Below are 20717 nucleotides of genomic sequence, written 5' to 3' on the forward strand. Positions count from 1 at the left end.
AAACAGAATATACTTTTTCTTATTTTTATCCTTTTTAATGGCCATGGCTATACATTCGTAATGTATAGTTATAATCTCACTAAAAACTACTGTATTTTCGTCTAGACGTTAAAATGCGTTTTGTCATATTGTATAAAGATCTTGTGTAGTCGGAGTTAACTTTATCCGTTTTCTACAAAATTCGGAAAATTACAATTATTACTTGTGTATAAGTAAATTTGTAAAATATTGAGAATCGCCGTTCTCACTCTCATTAAAAGTTTTCCTTTGAATGCAAACGTTGGTACAGTCTGGTTGCGCTAGTTACGTATAGTTTTTGAAACAGTAGTAGTTATTGATTTTTTTGGAATACGTGATATTTGATTCCACTCTGTTCTGCTTGGAAAAATCAGTTTTTCTTTATGATAATTATTGTTTGAATTTTTTGTGTGAAAAGATTTTACCGTAAAATTAGAAATTTTGTAGCTATCATTAATTACAGGAATCAATTCATTCATTTCAACTAAATACGTGTTGTACCTACCACAAGAAATACGCGTTGAGAATTTTAAATCGATTTCAATTCTAAACAATTTCTTTACTCTATTTTGCAAAGTGAAAAGAGCAATTAAGTTTCTAAAATCAATGAAATAAAGTAAAAAATCTACTAGTTGCACTCTGCGGTTTAACCCGCATAAATCCCGATGTCTTGAGCAAATACAGCCCATTTTACTATTTGACTGTTTTCCAGAGAACTGAGAATTGTTAAAAGCATTACAATTCTTATTGTTTTTTAATGTAATATTAAATTTCTTTATACTTAATAGGTAAGATTGGTAACCGATAAGGATGCATATAAAACAATCTTGATCCTATCACGTTTCCCAAAAACGGAAGCAGGTCCAGAATACGATTTAAATAGACGTAAAAGTGTCAAGATTGTAAGGGTGCACTGTAAGGTCATATCCATCAATGAGTCACCGGTACTAGTCCATATAGAGTATATCAATGATGAGACTTGCAACGCTCTCCTTTTGGTATTAAGAAGGATTTTTCCTTGACGTTATTACGTACACAAGTGTGACCGTAAATCGTAATGGATAAACGAAATTCCGTTTTTTTATTCGTCTATTTTTGTCTAGTTGTACGTATGTGTGAGATTTTATATTTGTGACTGTCTGGTAATGAGTATAGTTGGTAGTCCGCGATGCGTGGTAATATCCTGCTTCCTGATTCTATTATGAGTGTGAAAGTTTATCAGGGTAGACGGATGTTTTTTATTCTTTCGCGCAAACAGCTGATTGTGTATGAAATTTGGTATACGTACGTTTTAATCTGGATTAGCACATCGGCGAATGCCGGTTACAAGCGTAAAGCTGACGCATGCTAGTAGGGATAATAAATATCGTATGTTTTCTGTCGTGTTTCACCTTAATTTGTTCTGCCGTTTAGGTGTAAATGGTGTAATACAAAGTACAAATATAAATTCTCGTATAAATTAGTCTTAAGTTTTTAACAATGTTTACTTATAACTTTATATAATCATTAGCTGGAACGATTTTCTTCAACAAATTCATGAAACGATAAATTAAAGCTGCAAGCGTGGAGCAAATGAATTTATTACAGGAACTGTTAGCGTAAATTATTTCTGTGTTACGTAAAATTTATTTATTATTTGTTATAATTATTATATGTGAGGGGAAAGTGTTTGAATGCAATTTCCGGAACGTTCTAAGAACAAGAGTTAGATTTTCGTATCAAGATTGTTTAAGTGACGTCGTCGTGATTCATACTATGAATGTGAAAACTTGGTCTGTCTGTCTGTTATCGATTAATCGATTGCGATGAAATCCGGTGGAGAGACAGTTGACGGTTTGATGTTTTAAGTAGTTGGGTTATATACGAAAAACTAAACCATAATTAAACATGGCTGGTTATTGCGATCATAATATGAATTTGTCAGTCAGTTCAATTCACGGCGTAAACTGTCTTGAAATAATAGGTCATAATACAGCCCAATTTAGAACCCACGTCTTATTTTAATATGTTAATCTAACACCCTGTCCTATTTTAATATGTTAATCTTCATTATCTTAGTTAATACAAGAGGAATTCTTTTTAAATCTGTCGACAGCACTTGTATAGCAGTTCGTATTAGCTGACAAAACAAAGAAGAAATAATGGGTCAATGACACAAATGTATGGTGGCTTCTGCATAAAGCAAATGTTGAGATTCTCAACTCGGGGACAAGAAGCGTGGCCTCTATGTGTTATATATTATGTTATATAAGGGATTTTATTGATTTCATACGATTACATCTTAGATATTATAAAGCTGTAGAGTTTGTTTACTTGAACGCGCTAATCTCAGGAACTACTGGTACGATTTGAAAAATTCTTTCGGTGTTAGATAGCCCATTTATCGAGGAAGGCTAAAGGCTATACAGGGTGTCCCATCGTTGGTATTCTAAGCTCAATGGAGGTTATAGTTTTGCATACGCTGAGTAGGTAAAAAATACTTATAAAATTCCAGATGCGTTTTTTTTCAAATAGATAAATTCTTAAAACTCTTTGTGTACACCCCTAACAATCAACCCGCCCAACTTTGCCACCCGCACGTGAGCTATCGTTTTAGGATTGTTTTCATAGACAAAATGTCATATTAGCGAAACGGTATATATGCCAGTTGCGCGAAGCTAGAGAAGAAAACATGGATTTTCAGGAGAAATTTGTCAAAAAAAATTTGACGTTATTTTGTTGTTTAAGTATTTTTTACGTGATCAGTGTATGCAAAACTACAAGTCCCTTCGCGCTTAGAATACTGATAGTGGGACACCTTGTATATCATCACGCTAAGACCAACAGGAGCAATGCGGGTAAACCCTCAGGGCACATCTAGTTATTTTATTATATTGGAAGCTGTATAGGTTATACCACAGAATACATAATAGTAGCTAAACGCTACAGAACGGACACTCTCCGCCTCCCGCCAAAATTAAACACTTACCTCACCCCGCACGATCAGACATGTTATGGTACCCATTTCCCCGCAAGGACGATACCAACGACGTCTTTAGACGAAACGCAACGAAGATTGACAACATTAATCAAATTGACTTAAAGCAATTTTATTATTTTGGATTTGTGATTATCGTTTTTCGTAGAAAATGGTTAGATATTGTGCTGTTTACGGATGTATTTCATCAGAAAAACGCGAATTTTTTTTTACGCTAGTCACAAATGTGCCAACCATAAAGAGTTTACACACACATTTGCAGTCTCTACAGTGTGACTGTCAAAACTATAATTTTGTATGGAGTGTCCGGGGTGTGGTTATACGTTGTAGGTACTCAAAATTAATAATACGCAAATTATATGGCTATATTAAATTTATATGAAATATGTATATTATGATAATTGATACCTACTATTGTAATTTTTTCTGTACATGCAAATTATCTTTTTGTTATCTGTTCATCGAGCTATCTATGCAAATTATCTTTGAAACTGCCCACAATGCTATAACGGTTTACGATTTCTTTTGATCTCACTATAAATAATAAACAATCGAAGGAAACTTAATAAAAATAAAAGCAGTGAATGGACGCGGGTTGCACAAGTAATTGTTTATTTTTAATGCCGTTAGGAAGTTGCTGACGTCAGCATTGTCGTACTATTGTCGCTTTTTAGTTACCCAACTATGGCAAAAGTGTTATGGTTTACGGATTTATGTATTTAGGTATGTACATACCTATGAATTTGGTATACTTTCCAGTTTTACGATTTTTGCTTATGAAGTTGGTACACTTTGCAGTTTTACGTTTTTTGCAGTAAATAATGGAAAACAATAATCATATTCAAATCAATTATTCTTCGTTATGCTTTTCTATATTAATTAAATGTTTTACTGGATATAAATATTCGATCTCATTAGGGCAAAATACAGTTATATACGTAGATACCTACTCATTAAATGAGTTACGTATTAATTATTATACAACCATAACGACATTAAAATTTAGAATATGCAAATTTTGTGCCATTATTAAGTGAAACATAAAAAGATAAGAAAATATTTTTTATATGTAAATAGGTACTTAAACAAAAAAAAAAAAAAAACTTTAAACTATAATATTTTATGTATCCGGTACAGATTATTTTTTAATTTTAATTTTTAAGTATTTAGTGCCCTTTTCATTGCCCGTGTAGATTTAAATTCTCTCTCATTTAATTCTAAATAAAAGAAAGAGATGAATATATTTATTTTATTATTTAGGTGAAGTTAAGAGGCTATTGAAAAATTAGCTATAATAGACTGAAGTTGAATATTTTTTAATATAAATTAAAAATTTAATTACTGTTAAATATTGCTCGCAAACTATACAATTCTCTGTTGGATCGTTTTACATTTTTATAACTGGTTATGTAGTGTGAGTAATTAGAAATAAAAAATCGTACACTATAAGTATTCCAATTCAAATAGGACTCGTTTTAGGTCAAGTCCTATTTTAGAATAAAATTAGTTTATAAGAAATAGTTAGTTTTCATAGATTAAATTCAATGGAGAATTTGTAGGTAGTAGTTAGGTAGGTAAATCAATATTATTTGGTAGCATTATATTCTAAGTATAGTAGTTGATAATATTATTATGAAGATTGAAATTCTACAGCTGAAATGTATAGTGTACCTACCTATATTATTAAGTCAAGTCCGGTCGATTAGTAATACTATACTATATGTAATTAGGGACACTATATTATAGTAATAAATAAAACGTTATCGCGAATGTCTCCTACAATAATGTAGGCAATATTCATTGATACGATTTCTGCTCTTGAGTCTTGACAGTAGCTGCATTTTGTTTACAATGTATAACATTGTACATACATCTACGTGTAATAAAATTGTATTTGGTCGATACATGTGTGTGTAAGCATTACGAAGGTTTAAGCTATTGCATAGGTTCTATCGCGGGCCTTGAGCGCGGGGACCGAATCGAGAAATTCCGTAACGAAAAACCTCACGCTCCCCACTCCGACGGGCGGAGTGGCATGAAGGCATGCTATGCAATAGCTTTACCGCGGTAGTCCCCGAGTGCCACACGTCTTTTTTTTCATCTCTTCAGTATGCAATTCTGCAGCTGAATGTGTTAGTTTTAATTTAATCCATGGGTTTTGTTTGTTTGATTACGGTTTAGTCTACCAACGCATGTAACTTATATATAACTAGATTTCCGCCCGCGGCTTCGCCCGCGTTTGCAAAGGAAAACCCGTATAGTTCCCGTTCCCGTGGGATTTCCGGGATAAAAACTATCCTATGTGTTAATCCAAGTTATCCTCTATATGTGTGCTAAATTTCATTGTAATCGGTTCAGTAGTTTTTACGTGAAAGAGTAACAAACATCCATACATCCATACATCCATACAAACTTTCGCATTTATAATATGTATTAGTAGGATTCTAACTGAAAATTAATAATGATTATTCCTACTATAATGGAATTCCACAGCCCTAAAAACCTTGGTTCATTATTTTCGTAATATAAAAATAGTATCTCCTTAATGTATAAAATATGATTTACTAGCTTACCGACCGAGGCTTCGCCCGCTTTGTCTAAAACCTAATAAATTGTATACTAAAACCTTCCTCTTGAATCAGTCTATCTATAAAAAAAAAACAGCATCAATATCCGTTGCGTAGTTTTAAAGATTTAAGCATGCAAAGGGACATAGGGACAGAGAAAGCGACTTTGTTTTATACTATGTAGTGATTTATTTGATTTTGTATCACTTCAGAATAAGAACGTCTAATAATGTTTAATATCGTTTTCGACGAAAAGCTCCAATTAGCAGTACATTGCTCCTTGAAAAGCATTACATTATAATAATACACTACAAATATATCAATGTAATGACGTGGGCTCTAAAAAAAGTTTTGACAAACAAAAGTATAAATTTTTCCATTTTATTTTTTCCAAAGTGGGACAAACGACTATGAATACGACTGCCGGCCATATGTATCTATGGTAATTACTGTGATAAGCATTCCTCGTTGTTCTATGTTTTTTTATTATTGTTTGTAAAAAGAATAATACACCTACTAGACTAATATTAATTTTTGATTAACATACAATATAAATATTATTACAATTATCAATCGATGCCGTGTATCCAATCGTTACATTTTATTTCATTTTCACCAAAAGTTAAATTTAATTAATTATATATTTCTGAAGAAGAAAAGACGAAGGTTAGACGCCAAACAATTAGGACAGTTATCAAAGCTATAACAACAACTGAAATCATACAAAGCCTGGTTTCGCTTATATTACAGTAAACGGTTACCCATAGAAATACTGACTACTCTACAGGCTCTCATCTGAAAGTTTACACATCATTGAGTACAATCGGTTATAAGTCCAGTTATGTAAAACCACTATGATAAAACATCAGCAATAAAACAAGTTTGCTAAACGCACTTGTCGTTCATTGCCATCTAATTTCAAAAACGTATCATTTTTTATTATTACTATGTCCGTTCAGAAACAAGTTTTGCTATTCATTCACAAATTTAACGGAGCATTGATCTCGAGTCAAACTGGTTGCATTATTGAAATGTGCAAAAATTCCTTCGTCATTCCATAATATCATTTAATATAGTTCTAGGCAAAAATAAAAACGAATAATCGATAATAAAGGCAAAAACTGGCGAAATCGAACTTTATAAATATTCCACAACGAGCTTATTATAATAAGAAAACGTCCATATATGTTTTGGTACTTTTCATTTTCATTTTTATTTCGTTGGGAGCACGTATTGTGCTCTAATATTTTCCACATTCGTACAAAACCTCCCAATTTTTCCGACGTATAAACAACTCATTTAATCCTGCTCCCATTAGAGGATCTTTTGAATTTTAATGTATAGGTATAGGTCTACCAGAATCTGATGGCATATTTATATTTCAAAAATAAAAGATTTTCATGTGGCAACTTATTTGACAACTATCAAATTGGTTGTCAAATTATTTGTGTAATGTGTTGATGATTAATTTTTAGGATTTTGTCTTCAAAATCTTCGAAATATCGATAAAACCACTGCGATCACAAGCAATAGGTGTTGTTTACAATGTCTATAGAAAAACATTCGATGAAGAAGGATCAAACACATCACAATTTTCAATTTTAAAGCGCGTGAAAGATTTTAGTGCTAAATTGGACTTACCCGTTGTGATACTTTAAATTAAAAATATTATAAGTAGGTACTTAACTATACTATTGTTTGTTGATTAAAATATAATTTTATGGAAACTTATTACAGGCGTTTACAATACGGCTATTTGTCAAGTCCAAGCAGTCCAAGTCAATTTTATAATGTGTTAGAACGAAAAACGAAAATAAACATGATTTTACATATTTTATTTTTGTTTTATTTTATAAAACATCGTATCATATCATATAGGTATTTTATAAACTACCTATATGATATGATACGATGAATCTAGTTTTGATCTGGATTATCATTAAATCCATATTTTACAAAAATAGGTATGTATAAATAAATAATATATTGTATTACCTATATAAAAATAATATGTATATGTAATAAGTGCCTACATAATATTACGTGGATATCTCATTATTAAGTACAGTATTATCCACTTATGTAATGTGAATAATGATATTGAGGTCAAAATAAAAAGTAAGCAGTATCAAGATCGTTCAGTCCATTTTCCCTAGGGTTGCACACTCAAAATTTTGATTTCCCTATTTGCCATCAGATTCTGGTTTACCTATATTATATTATACAATTTGTTTTTTTGTATTGCTGCGTAAATATAAATAAGCAGTTTTTTGAATTTCAACAAATATATTAAAATCTTTCAAAATTAATACGTTATTTTCTTTCTCTTTCCAGTTCCGTCCGCTCCACAAAACCTCACAGCAAACAGAGTCATATCAGATGAAATACATCTATCATGGGCCCCGCCAGCCACCTACACTGTTCACATTCTAGACACATCCACAGACCGCAACGAAAGAACAACGCACCACCAGCCAGACCTTCAAGTCATACCCAAAGACCTGCAGGGTGATGCGCCAACGACGGAAGAAAAACAAGATACAGACGCCCTTATCAAACAAGAGAGACTCAAAGATGACTACGCGTACAATTTATATAAAAACGACAAACTTAAATATAACGATGAGTTCTCAGCGTCAGATATACTAACAGATGAATATAGGAATAAGAGGGAGATTCGATCACATAGACATAGAAAGAGGCGGCAGGATAACACAACGGAAATTAGGTCACACGAGAATGGCATGGAGACGCATCAAGCGTTCGAGTTACCAATAGAAGTGGTCAAGAAATCGGCACCTGCCAAAATCGATATAACCCAAATCGCATACGTTTTGTATTATGAAGAAGGTGTATCGATCCGGAAAGGTGCGAGTGACTCGGTTGTTGTCATGGGAGTGCCGTCATCAGATCAGGTGAAAAGGAAGAATGTGTTCAGGAGTGATCTGGGTATGGAGGACTATTTGAACGCAACCAGGAATCTCACGCTTTTGAATACGTCCGGTGTACCGACGAAGGTGGTTGGGTTTAGGTTGAAGAATTTAAGTAAGTAATCATATCACAAGTTTCTTCTTTAAGTAACGTAGCAGTATATCAAAAGTCTGACAAACAATTTGATGCGTTGAATGCAAAATTATATTGCTACTTTAGCAATGCCTACCTTCCGCAGAACCTTAGTGTTTATTTGTATATTAGATTTACTTAATTGATTTTTAGCCTTTTTAACTGTTATATCTTGCCATTTTCCAGAACCATTTACGCCATACAAAATCTGGGTGCGAGCGTTTTACAATTTCCAACTAACGGGAGTGAAGTCCCACGACCTCATACAGCGGCTCGGACCGCAGTCGGAGGCGTTGTATGTGCTGTCTGATGTGAAGCCGCCATCTGCGCCGATAATATTGAACCTTACCTGTGATCTACCTAATGGTAAGTATACTTTTTTTCAATAGTAAACAAATCAATCCTTATAATAAAATAAAAAAAATACTGAAATTCATTGGGAACTCTTTAGATAGTTTAGTTAATGTCAGTCTACTTTTGAACATCGTATTTATATTATCGAGTTTTAATCATAAAGCTAATATTTAACTACATATTTTTCATCGTATAGATAAGAAATAAAAAGATACAGTGATTACACGACATTTTCCAAAATGGATCAACTGGACAAAGTTACATTACACTCGTATTTTTCATCATTCATCATATTATATGGCATTGACAAAATCTACATAACAACAACCTAAACTTCCAGGTATCCTCTACTTACAATGGCGTCAACCGCTAGAATACAACAACTCGCTCGATCAGTACGTGGTGACACTTCGCAAGATACCGGAACAACAGCCAAGGACGCGACTCACTCTGCCAACTAACAAGGATGATATAGAGACCACTATCAGTGTGGTGAGTTGGTTTGAGGTCGTTTTAGTTGGAAGAATCTGCGGGTAGTTTGATATTTCATGATTGATTGATTGATAATAGTGATTGTTTGTATATGTCTTTTGTCTATGAACAGTTTTTTGGGCTAGTTTTATTTGCTCAGATCAGGGATATTGAAAAGTTAACAGCTGTTTATTATTTCCACTTTTTATCTTGAAAAATATGAGGGTACCTACTTGGATAATAATAATTAAATAAAATGTATGTGGTCTAACTGAAATCCTGTTTCGATTTTTCTTGCGGTTTTTATTTATTTAGGCATACAGTTACTTTCTTCATTAGCCTCGTTAGTTTATTTATATTTTAAAATACGATCTAAAATTTCAAATATTACACATTATTTGCATATCAAAAGGTTAGATTATACCCGGTCTAAAACTATTTTCGCGTACATACAATTAACTTGAAAACCACGGCTTTAGTGGCTTTGAGGTTAGCAATTCATGTCAGTGATTATTGGCTTATGTTTCGTTATATTGAAGCCTACAAGACATATTTAGTTTAAAGGAATTTTACGCGTTAAGTCACCCTCAAACTGTCGGAAAAGTTTTTCACTGTAATCCGATTAAGTAATGTAACACCGTCAATGGACACTGTTTTGTTCGAAATTGTCCTGTAACAATGGATATTTTAATTGACCGGTTAATGTCAAGTTTTCTTAGTTTGGTAAAAAGTAATTGTTTTCATAATGTCCTTGTGAGGCTATGTGCCATTAAATAAACGTTTTCTTCCTTCTTCTTTCTTTCTTTCTTTAATTGCGTTTAGGAATTACCATTGGGTTTTTGTTGTAATTTGCTGTTATAGTTATTATCGTAAATCTTAAATTATTTCTAATTTAAAGTGTGAAAAGCATAATTAGGGCTCAAGACACAACTCATCATACTCATTACATTTTATTATGTAATAAATATCAATTCTGTTTCTAATCTTGCAGAAAGTTGAACTATGGAACGTTACGCGTTATGAAGTTAAAATCTACGCAGTTACACTGTCGGTGGCTCGACCCAATGCTCTAATCAATGGATCCGAATCGCCGCCAGAGGTTTGTATAAATACCTTTTTTGAACAATAAATTTTGAACATAATGTGCTTGAAAGGATTTATACTTTTTGCTTTAAAAAAAATCTTCATAAATACCAATATAAAGGACAAATCAAGAGATCAATATTGTTAACATCTGTTTCGGTTATTTTAAAATTTGTGGTAAAGTATATTTTTTGTACATTTTAAAACATTAAGTTTGTCCATTTTTAGTTCAACGGTTCTTAAAAACAGCTTTTTTTAACTATTTCTCCTTCACAGACGGTATCAAGCGAATGGTGCACCGCGCATTCAGAAGCGATGTCCCCAGCTGAGATGGGCAAAGCTATGCGAGGCGCTAACGCGTCTGTAGCGCTTTTAGCCGCTGCTTTACTGACCGTTCTAGCCGCTGTCAGCGCTGGATTGTTGTATTGGAGGTAAGTAGGAGAAGAGATTCTTGATCTTAGTTTATATGGCACTTGTCATTGTTTTGCTCAGTCTCTGTGATAGAGTTTATATTTTAAACTTATTTAGAGCAGAAATTGTGGCGTTAAAAAATTACAATCATTTAAGCCCCTTAATTACACTGGATTGTTCCAGTATTTACAGACATATTTAAAAATTAAAACTGACAAAAAAAGACCTTTTGAATTACTTTTGCAATTTGTCGTATATTATTGAAATGATTTTGACAGTATCCGGCTCGAAGGACCATCTGTAAAAATGTATGTGTAAACTAATCTTTAGTGTGATTTACAGATGCAGATCTCGCCTCAGCAAATGTATCAGTGCGGCTTATAATTATTTAGAGGAGGGTGGCGAGAGGGCAGCTAGAGCGCCACTTAACACTTATAAAAAGCCAGGTTAGTAGTTTTTTTTAAGATAAAGTTTTGTTTCGAATTTTTGTATCTTGTGATCCTGGTATGTGACAATTTTTTTAACATCTGAAATATCTTTCGTACATCGTATTATTGTACATCGAGTTTATTATTTTTGACTGACCGGTTGGCTTGGTTGGTAGAGGTCCTGCCATCTAAGCCGGAGGTGTCGATTCCCACCCGGGGCAAATATTTGTGGGATGAACATAGATGTTTGCTCTGTGTCTGAGTGTTAATTATCTATATAAGTATTTATTTAAAATTATATATATGTATGTTTATCAGCCATCTGGTTTCCATAACACAATTGAAAGCTTAGTATGGGATCAGATCGTGCCGTGTGTGAAAATTGTCCTGAAATATATAAATAAGTACTAGGTTTCCGCCTGCGGCTTTGCCCGCGCAGTCAAAGAAAAACCCGCATAGTTCCCGTTCCCGTGGGATTTCCGGGATTGCGTCATTTCCCCGGGATAAAAAGTAGCCTATGTCCTTTCGGGGGTATCAAAATATCTCCATACCAAATTTCATGAAAATTGGTTCAGTAGTTTAGGCGTGATTGAGTAACAGACAGACAGACAGAGTTAATTTTGCATTTATAATATTAGAAAAAAAGAAAGAAACCATTTATTCCAACACACACAACAAACATATAAAATAGCATTGTAAATTTTAAATAATATGCAATAGATAACATAAATATATGTGTGGTTGCATGCGCTAAAAAAGGAAGCCCACTCAGGATACCTGAGGCATAATACTTCAGCAGTGATTTTCAGTGACCCCTTACGACATCCAGATTGTCAGCTGCCTTACTGGATAATAATAATAAAAAATATTAGTATGGATTTATTTATTTTATTTATAGTAGTGCGTACGCCGGTGAGTGGTGCGGGCGCAGCTGCGGGCGAGAGCTGCGGCGGGCGGCCCCCGCGCATCGCCGGCGCGCACTGCCCGCTCGTGCGCGCGCCGCACTTCCCAAGGCACGTGGCCGCGCTGCACGCCGACGGCGACATCGGCTTCAGGTGACTGTCCCAGCATAATGATATTATATAGAAAGAAAGAAAGAAGAATTTATATTTTTGGTTTTATGGCATTCAAATGCTTAATAAATATAAATTTATAAAGAATAGAAAAATTATATTTAAAAAATATTAAAATTTATAAAAAAATAATTAAAATTTAAAGAATAAAAAAAATTATATTCTTTATAAATTTATAAGAAAGAATAAAGAAAAAAAAAACGATGTGTGGCACTCGGGGACTGCCGCGGTAAAGCTATTGCATGCTATGCCTTCAAGCCACACCTCCGCCCGTCGGTGTGGGGAGCGTGAGGTTTTTTCGTTACGGAATTTCTCGATTCGGTCCCCGCGCTCAAGGCCCGCGATAGAAGCTATGCAATAGCTTAAAAATATTTATTGCCACATGTTACACACACTTAACAACTACTTATATTACTAAAAAAAAAAATAGAATAATTTACATGGCCTCAGCCATGCTGTCGGGTTTTAACACCTGAACAGCGCTGATTTTCAATCTGCCCGTAAGTTTTTATTTCCGAGGCTCATTAAGTACACATGTAAATACAAATACCAACTAAAAAACATTATTTATAGCCTATAGCCTTCCTCGATAAATGGGCTATCTAACACCGAAATAATTTTTCAAATCGCACCAGTAGTTCCCGAGATTAGCGCGTTCAAACAAACTCTTCGGCTTAATAATATAAGTATAGATAATTTAAGCTATGGCAATTCAAATAAGGAAGATTTTATAAAACATAAGCTTATTACAATTTGTAATAATAATTAGAATAAGTAATGCATCGAGTACGAAAAATATAGAAAAAAAAGAAAATTAAATGAGATAAAATAACATTGTATAAATCTGTCTCGAAGGATCAAATTGTGCGTACTAGATTATAATTTTATTTCTTTACTTTGTATTGCCTTTTCCAAAAAATACAAATTTTCTATAAAATAATAATTTATGTTTGTACAGCAAAGAATACGAAGTAGTTGTAGCAAAATCGGCCGCGTTGGGCCACACTAGTCATCACAGCTACAGACCGGAGAACAGACTGAAAAACAGATATTTGAATATAACTGCATGTAAGTAATTGTATTGTTTTTTTTTTCATTTTAGGAATATGCAGCGATTTATTTTGATTATAAATGAGAAGTTGATTTATTTTGTATTGGCGAATATTCATTCAATTTCAATCTCGTTTATTATTTGTATATTATGACTAGCTTTCCGCCTGCGGCTTCGCCCGCGTTTTCAGAGAAAACCCCGCATAGTTCCCTTTCCCGTGGGATTTCCGGGATAAAACCTATCCTATCTCTCAAGTTGGATCGAACTGCACATGGTGTGCGAATTTTATTATAATCGGTTAAGTGGTTTAGGAGTCCATTGAGGACAAACATTGTGACACGAGATTTATATATATTAAGATTATTTGTACACATACCCGTTACTTTACGAACGAATGTTTTTTATTTCTATACATTCATATAAATATGCTTACTGTGGGCGTTATTGTTTCTACACATACACACATTAAATAACAACATACGACCACTTGCGCGCGGGTATACACAACTATTGTGTCTACACACACACACACTACGTTACTAATGTGCAATCTACACACACAGACGACCACTCGCGCGTGTGCGTATCAGCGGGCGGGCGTTGCGGGGCCGCGGGCTGCGTGGGCGCAGGTCGTGGTATCGCATGTGACTACGTGAATGCCAACTTCATAGACGGCATGCTGCCTGCGCTGAGTGACGCGGCTGTGGCTCGGCTTGAGCGGCGGTTGGAGAGACGGAAGAGACCACACAGGTGACTTAAACTAAAATAAATAAATAACCTTCCCCTTTTCTCATCGGTATAGTATCTTTATTTTCTCCCTCATTTCTCTTGTCTCTTCTCCACTCTACTTTAATTTATTTTTAATTTATTTATTTAGCAAAGATGTTCTATAAATATGACATGCTTTTTTAACTATGATATAAACATTTTCATATAATCACATAACATTTTTAACATTTTCTTGCGTCAAACGTAGAAAATAAGATATGGTATGTTCATAATATGCCTTCTAATAAAATACAATTGACCTGTGCAATGTATACTATGAACTTTTATTATCTATCTTCTTATATATAAAAATGAATCGCAAAATGTGTTGGTAAGCGCATTACTCGAGAACGGCTGAACCGATTTCGATAATTCTTTTTTTATTATATTTCTTGAAGTACGAGGATGGATCTTATGTAGAGAAAACGTAAACATATACCACGGGAGAAGCCGGGGCGGACCGCTAGTTAACTATAGACTATAACGAAACTTTTGAAATTGAAAAAGAAAACTTACTATATAAGAAAATTTCCCATATCCAGACAACCTTCAGTCAAAGCATCGAAGCCACCACCAAATCTGGCTGAAGGAATAGAATCTGCGTTCCTCAACATAGAATTTTCTGGAATCGTCGAGTCGGAGGAGCAACGTGATTCGGACAGTGATACGAGCGATGATGATGATCAATTGGATGATGTATTTGTGGAAATCAGTAAGTTGATGAATTAAAAAAAAATTAATAAAGTGGTTAGTGATTACAGATCAACCACTTTATTATTTTTTTAGGTTAGGATTTGAGTAATTTGAAGTATTATTATTATATAGTTATATATTGACGAATTAAATATTGCAAAATATTTTATATTATGTTTTCTGGTAGCTATATTTTGCGGTTTGATCTCATTTAACATTTACTTAATTGAATTTTTTACTAGTTACGAAAAAAAAGAAAACGTTTCCTGGGTTCCGTATTTATGCTTAAAAAGAGGGTAGATTGTTCGTTATGTACCGAAGACTGCACCACATGTATAAAATTTTTCATAGTCTATGTACTTATTAAATAATAATTTATTGCTAATTTAACAGACGGTGTCCCACGACAAATAAAACTGGAGTGGGTGGTGTGGAAGCGACGGTACATAGCGACCCAGGGCCCCACGCCGGCAACACTGGACGCGTTCTGGCGAATGATATGGCAACATCGCGTGCGGACACTTGTCATGATCACTAACTTGGTGGAGAGGGGACGGGTGAGTGTGCTTGTATAGGACGGTGATTAAAAAAAATTTCAAAAAAAAAAATCATTAAAAAAATAATCATAAATTTCATTAAAAAAAAATTCTTAAGGTGGATGTTCCGACCGTCCCTCCATACATTTTTGATTACCTCTAAACACTTAACACAGACACTATTTCTTTAAAACTAATCATTTTATCACTTCTCTATAATGAAATGTGTGCGCGTTCGACCTTTTTAATCAATAATTTACAATATTTACTTAGAAAAACAACAGTAAAATACCGGAAAAATTTGACACTTCTACAGTAGTGTGCGTGACTTTTGCCAAGCGAAACACGACATAAAGCACGACATCTAGCGCATAGACTATATACTTATTACAGATCTAGCGCGTCAATGTCTAAACGAAAGGCGATGTTTAGACATAAGACGCGCTAGATGTCGTGCATTCGCGTTCGTTATCTTATACATAATGAGCATAATTCTAATAAATCAAAGTTCTGTGTAAAAATTGAGTAATTTCATTTCCAATCGTTCAAAGAAAATAACAATAAAATAAAATAAAACTAATGACCTTAGAAACTATGTTTTTTTTTGTAAACAATTTATTACTCATTATTGTTCGTCCGTCGTAGGTCTGTAAACTGTATTGTACACTGAAGGTAAATGGTACTGTAGGTACTTTAGTTCGGCGTCGTCGTCGGCTTGATATAAATTACATTCTTGATTTCATTGACACGCGCTATGATTTGCGCGCGGAATTTCTTGTGTTGTGAATTTATTTTTGTATGCTATGCATTTTAATTGATTCAAATTGCAATGTTTCTCTAGTATGCATTTGAGACTATATTGTAAATTGTAATAATTGATCGTGGGTATAGTAATTAATTATTCTAATAACGCAATTAGTAATATATGTATTTTCGGTGGGATTCAAAACAAAAAATTGGCCCGTGATTTTTATGAAATTTCACCACATTGCAAATCACATCAATCATAGTTCATACACATGTATGACGAAAGTGATTAGTATTGTGGCTAACATTGACTCATCAGTTCATCACTGAAACCAGTGATAAATCAGTACCTATATCATATTGTGTTTGAATATTTTTAAACAATGATATAAGTATACAATTATTATAAATCGGTAAACTATCAAAGTAATCACAAACTTGCAAACATTGGTAAAATGTCCAGTAGTTTATGAGCCTATTCATTACAATCAAACAAACAAACAAAGTTTTCCTCTTTATAATATTAGTGTAGACAAACACTATGAATACGATCACGAATGCAAATTCGGGGATTTTCTAATTATTGCTAAATAATAATTGAATTCGTTTTGAAATACTCTATAATTTTTAGTGTATAAATATTAAATAGACATTTATAATGTGGTGCTCATTTTTTTTGTACTGCTAACGCTATTGTAGGTACCTATTTTCGTTGTTTTATTTCAAGTGAACACGGCCATACAATTTTGTCACGAGCCGCCTATGATTGTAGGTACTTTTGTTAGGCTCCTTCGTCGTCCGCGTCGCGTCGGCTCGAAAGTTCTTGATTTCATTGTCACGCGCTATGATTTGCGCGCGGATTTTCTTGTGTTGTGAATTTATTTTTGTATTATTATTATTTTTTATTTTTTTTTTTTATTTTATTGATTCAAATAAAATATTTCACTAGTATGCATTTGAGACTATATTGTATTATGTATAATTTATCGTAGGTATAGTTATTCTTATAACGCAGTTATATTTTCGGTGGGACAATTTGACCCGTGATTTTTCTGAAATATCACCACGTTGCAAATCACATCAATCATACACACGTATGACGAAAGTATAGTGGCTAACATTGACTCATCAGTTCATCACTGAAACCAGTGATAAATCAGTATATCATATTTTATTGTGTTTGAATATTTTTTAAACAACGATATATACAATATTATTATAAATCGGTAAACTACCAAAGTACTTCCGAATTTTCAGACAGACAAACAAGTAGTTTGAACACGCAGTTTTCTTATACTAGTAGCAAAAATCAAAACCATAATATTATGTTTACCTACTATATTTTACTAAAAGTCGAGTGCGTCGAAATCGTAAATAATAATATAATGTTTTTCACCTTCCTGGTTATTTTCCCATAGTAAATAGTGTTTTAGGTTTGTTGTTGTAGGTAGGAATAATAATAATTATTCTTACTTGTTGGTTATGAAATGTATATTGAAATAATTTACTTTTACAAATCATTAGTGATATTAGTTTTGAGTGAAAATGCTTGGATCAGCATAATATTATATGGTACTTCAAATACATGTTTTGATAAAAAAACAATAGTGTAATAAAATAAAACTGCGTTTTATTGTAATCAATGTTGACAGTTTTAAATTCCAAAATTATTGATCAATAAAATAGTTTACACCAACAAATATAACTTTTATTTTTATAACCATCGTTCATAATATAAACCGTAGCAGGTGGCGTTTTGAAGTTCTGTCTACTCATACAGAAAAATGGAAAACTTGTTTTTTTTGTAAACAATTTATTACTCATTATTGTTGTTTGGCTGTGTGTTTAGCAACTCGAAGCGTGGTCGTCCGTCGTAGGTACTTTTGTTCGGCGTCGCGTCGTCGCTCGTCCGCGTCGGCTTGATATAAAACATTCTTGATTTCATTGACACGCGCTATGATTTGCGCGCGGAATTTCTTGTGTTGTGAATTTATTTTTGTACGCTATGCATTTTAATTGAATCAAATTGCAATATTTCTCTAGTATGCATTTGAGACTATATTGTTATAATTGATCGTGGGTAGGTATAGTAATTAATTATTCTAATAACGCAATTATATTTTCGGTGGGATTCAAAACAAAAAATTGGCCCGTGATTTTTATGAAATTTCACCACATTGCAAATTATATATTATACAATTACAATTACAATTATTATAAATCGGTAAACTATCAAAGTAATCACAAACTTGCAAAATATGCTTTTCCGAATTTTCAGACAGACACACAATTTTATTAGTTTGTTTTAGCAAAGTAGGTACCTATACCTATACGCTTACGTCGCGCGTCGCGTCGCGTCGTCGAAAACGGTGCGCCCAGAAACAAACATACCTACCTAATTCAGTTACAATCCTTTTTTTGTTCCGTAATATATTGTATTCTAATACGATTTTTTTTATTCGTCGGCCAGTTCTACTAGGTATAAAAAGATAAAATTGAAATATAATTATTGTAGCGACAGCCATATGTTACTATGTTTTCGTAAATATGTTTTTCACCTTCCTGGTTATTTTCACATAATCTTATATATATATAAATGAATCGCAAAATGTGTTGGTAAGCGCATAATTCGAGAACGGCTGAACCGATTTCGATAATTCTTTTTTTATTATATTCCTTGAAGTACGAGGATGGTTCTTATGTAGAGAAAACGTAAACATGTACCACGGGCGAAGCCGGGGCGGACCGCTAGTCTAATATAAAAATGAATCGCAAAATGTGTTGGTAAGCGCATAACTCGAGAACGGCTGAACCGATTTCGATAATTCTTTTTTTATTATATTCCTTGAAGTACGAGGATGGTTCTTACTTCTTATGGAGAGAAAACGTAAACATGTACCACGGGCGAAGCCGGGGCGGACCGCTAGTAAATAATAAAATAATAAATAGTGTATTAGATTTGTTATTGTATCTTGTGTCTTGTTGGGAAATGTTCAAATACCTACCTATTGAAATAATTTACTGTTACAAATCATTAGTGTTATTAGGTAGTTTTGAGTGAATAGGCATGGATCAGAAATTCAGAATATAATATGCTACTAACTACTCAAATACATACACGCCAAACTTGTTTTACATTCACGCCATCTAGAGTTCAATCTTTATCATTTTTGTATACGTCTGTGTGTGTAAACGACCCTGTATGCAATGACAGATGTTAAAACGCATGGTTTTACCGAATTGGGTGGATTTTAAGGCAATGATATGACATATTTAAATAAAATATAATATTCAGTAATCGCCATGACTATTCCTACGACCTTAATCTTTTCCAATTACGCAAAAACTCAAATAAACTAGAAATGTAGAATTCAGCGCCATCTAGCGGGACATTGGCTGGGAACAGATCGTAGCAATCACCTTAAGAAACTATTTTACATCCACAAGTTTTCTATACTACTCAGATTTTGTGTACCGTACAAATAGTGTTGTTATTAAATAAATGACTACATTACACTACAATAAAAATCCGTTCGTATATTTTCAACATATTTTAATTTTGAGAACACATTACAAGTACCATTTGATAATTTACACAAACTTATCTGTACCATTAACAAAAAATTTTTCTTCAATTTTGCGTCGATTTTAGTTTGAATCTTGCCACAGAAATTTCACTTCTGACACGTGTGCTGAGTTCACACGTTCATTTTTTATTATATTTTTTCACGTGTTTTCTTTGTATTTCGCAGCGGAAATGCGACATGTACTGGCCGTCGGGCGGGCGCGGCAGCAGCGCGGAGTTCGGCGGCGTGCACGTCACGCTGCTGTACGAGGACGTGCGGGCTGCGTACACGATACGACACCTGAAGGTCACGCCCGTGGTTAGTTGTTTTGTTTTTAGAGAATTTTATAGTTTTACTAACGCTATGATTGTTATGGTGATGAAAGGTACAATGGAAATAAGGGATTGAAGTCATTTTCGTCCAATCCGGTCTCCATTCCGTCCTTCCGTCCGGTTTTAGTGCGGAAAGTTTTGCGGATTATTTTGCAGGATTATTATTCAAAAAGGAAAGTCTTTTTGGTCGATTTTACACGTATATATGTCTCTATTTTGGTGATTTATAAAAGTTAAGGAAGAATTATTGTTCTATAATTTTCCTCATTTGTCTATTCAGGTGACAGAGAGCAGCGGCGGGGAGGATTCGCCCGAGCACAGCCGGCACATAGTGCAGTACCACTACACGGTGTGGCCCGACCACGGCACGCCGCGCCACCCGCTCGCCGTGCTGCCCTTCGTGCGGGCCGCCGCTGACCCCGGCACCGTGCTCGTGCACTGCAGGTACCCACATAATATGACATACTATCTTACCGCCCGCTTTCTCTAAAACGATTTGAGATTTAAACTATCGCTATCTCTCAAGTTGGATCGAATCGAAATCTACACATGGTGTGCAAATTTTATTATAATCGGTTT

The 20717-nt window shown here is 33.9% G+C and overlaps 1 protein-coding gene across 1 annotated transcript in view; it reads left to right on the forward strand.

Moving 5' to 3' along the window:
* LOC123703507 overlaps positions 1-20717 on the forward strand; it is a 34876-nt gene that overhangs the window by 8162 nt on the left and 5997 nt on the right. The window contains exons 2-14 of the mRNA XM_045651537.1: positions 7897-8607; positions 8812-8991; positions 9320-9471; positions 10442-10549; positions 10810-10964; positions 11287-11390; positions 12271-12427; positions 13404-13513; positions 14060-14246; positions 14807-14976; positions 15351-15514; positions 19993-20124; positions 20419-20582. Coding sequence (XP_045507493.1) covers positions 7897-8607; positions 8812-8991; positions 9320-9471; positions 10442-10549; positions 10810-10964; positions 11287-11390; positions 12271-12427; positions 13404-13513; positions 14060-14246; positions 14807-14976; positions 15351-15514; positions 19993-20124; positions 20419-20582 — 2494 coding nt within the window. The remainder of the gene's footprint in view (positions 1-7896; positions 8608-8811; positions 8992-9319; positions 9472-10441; positions 10550-10809; positions 10965-11286; positions 11391-12270; positions 12428-13403; positions 13514-14059; positions 14247-14806; positions 14977-15350; positions 15515-19992; positions 20125-20418; positions 20583-20717) is intronic.

The sequence above is a fragment of the Colias croceus genome, chromosome 26 (assembly GCF_905220415.1).
Source record: "Colias croceus chromosome 26, ilColCroc2.1".
NCBI lineage: Eukaryota > Metazoa > Arthropoda > Insecta > Lepidoptera > Pieridae > Colias > Colias croceus.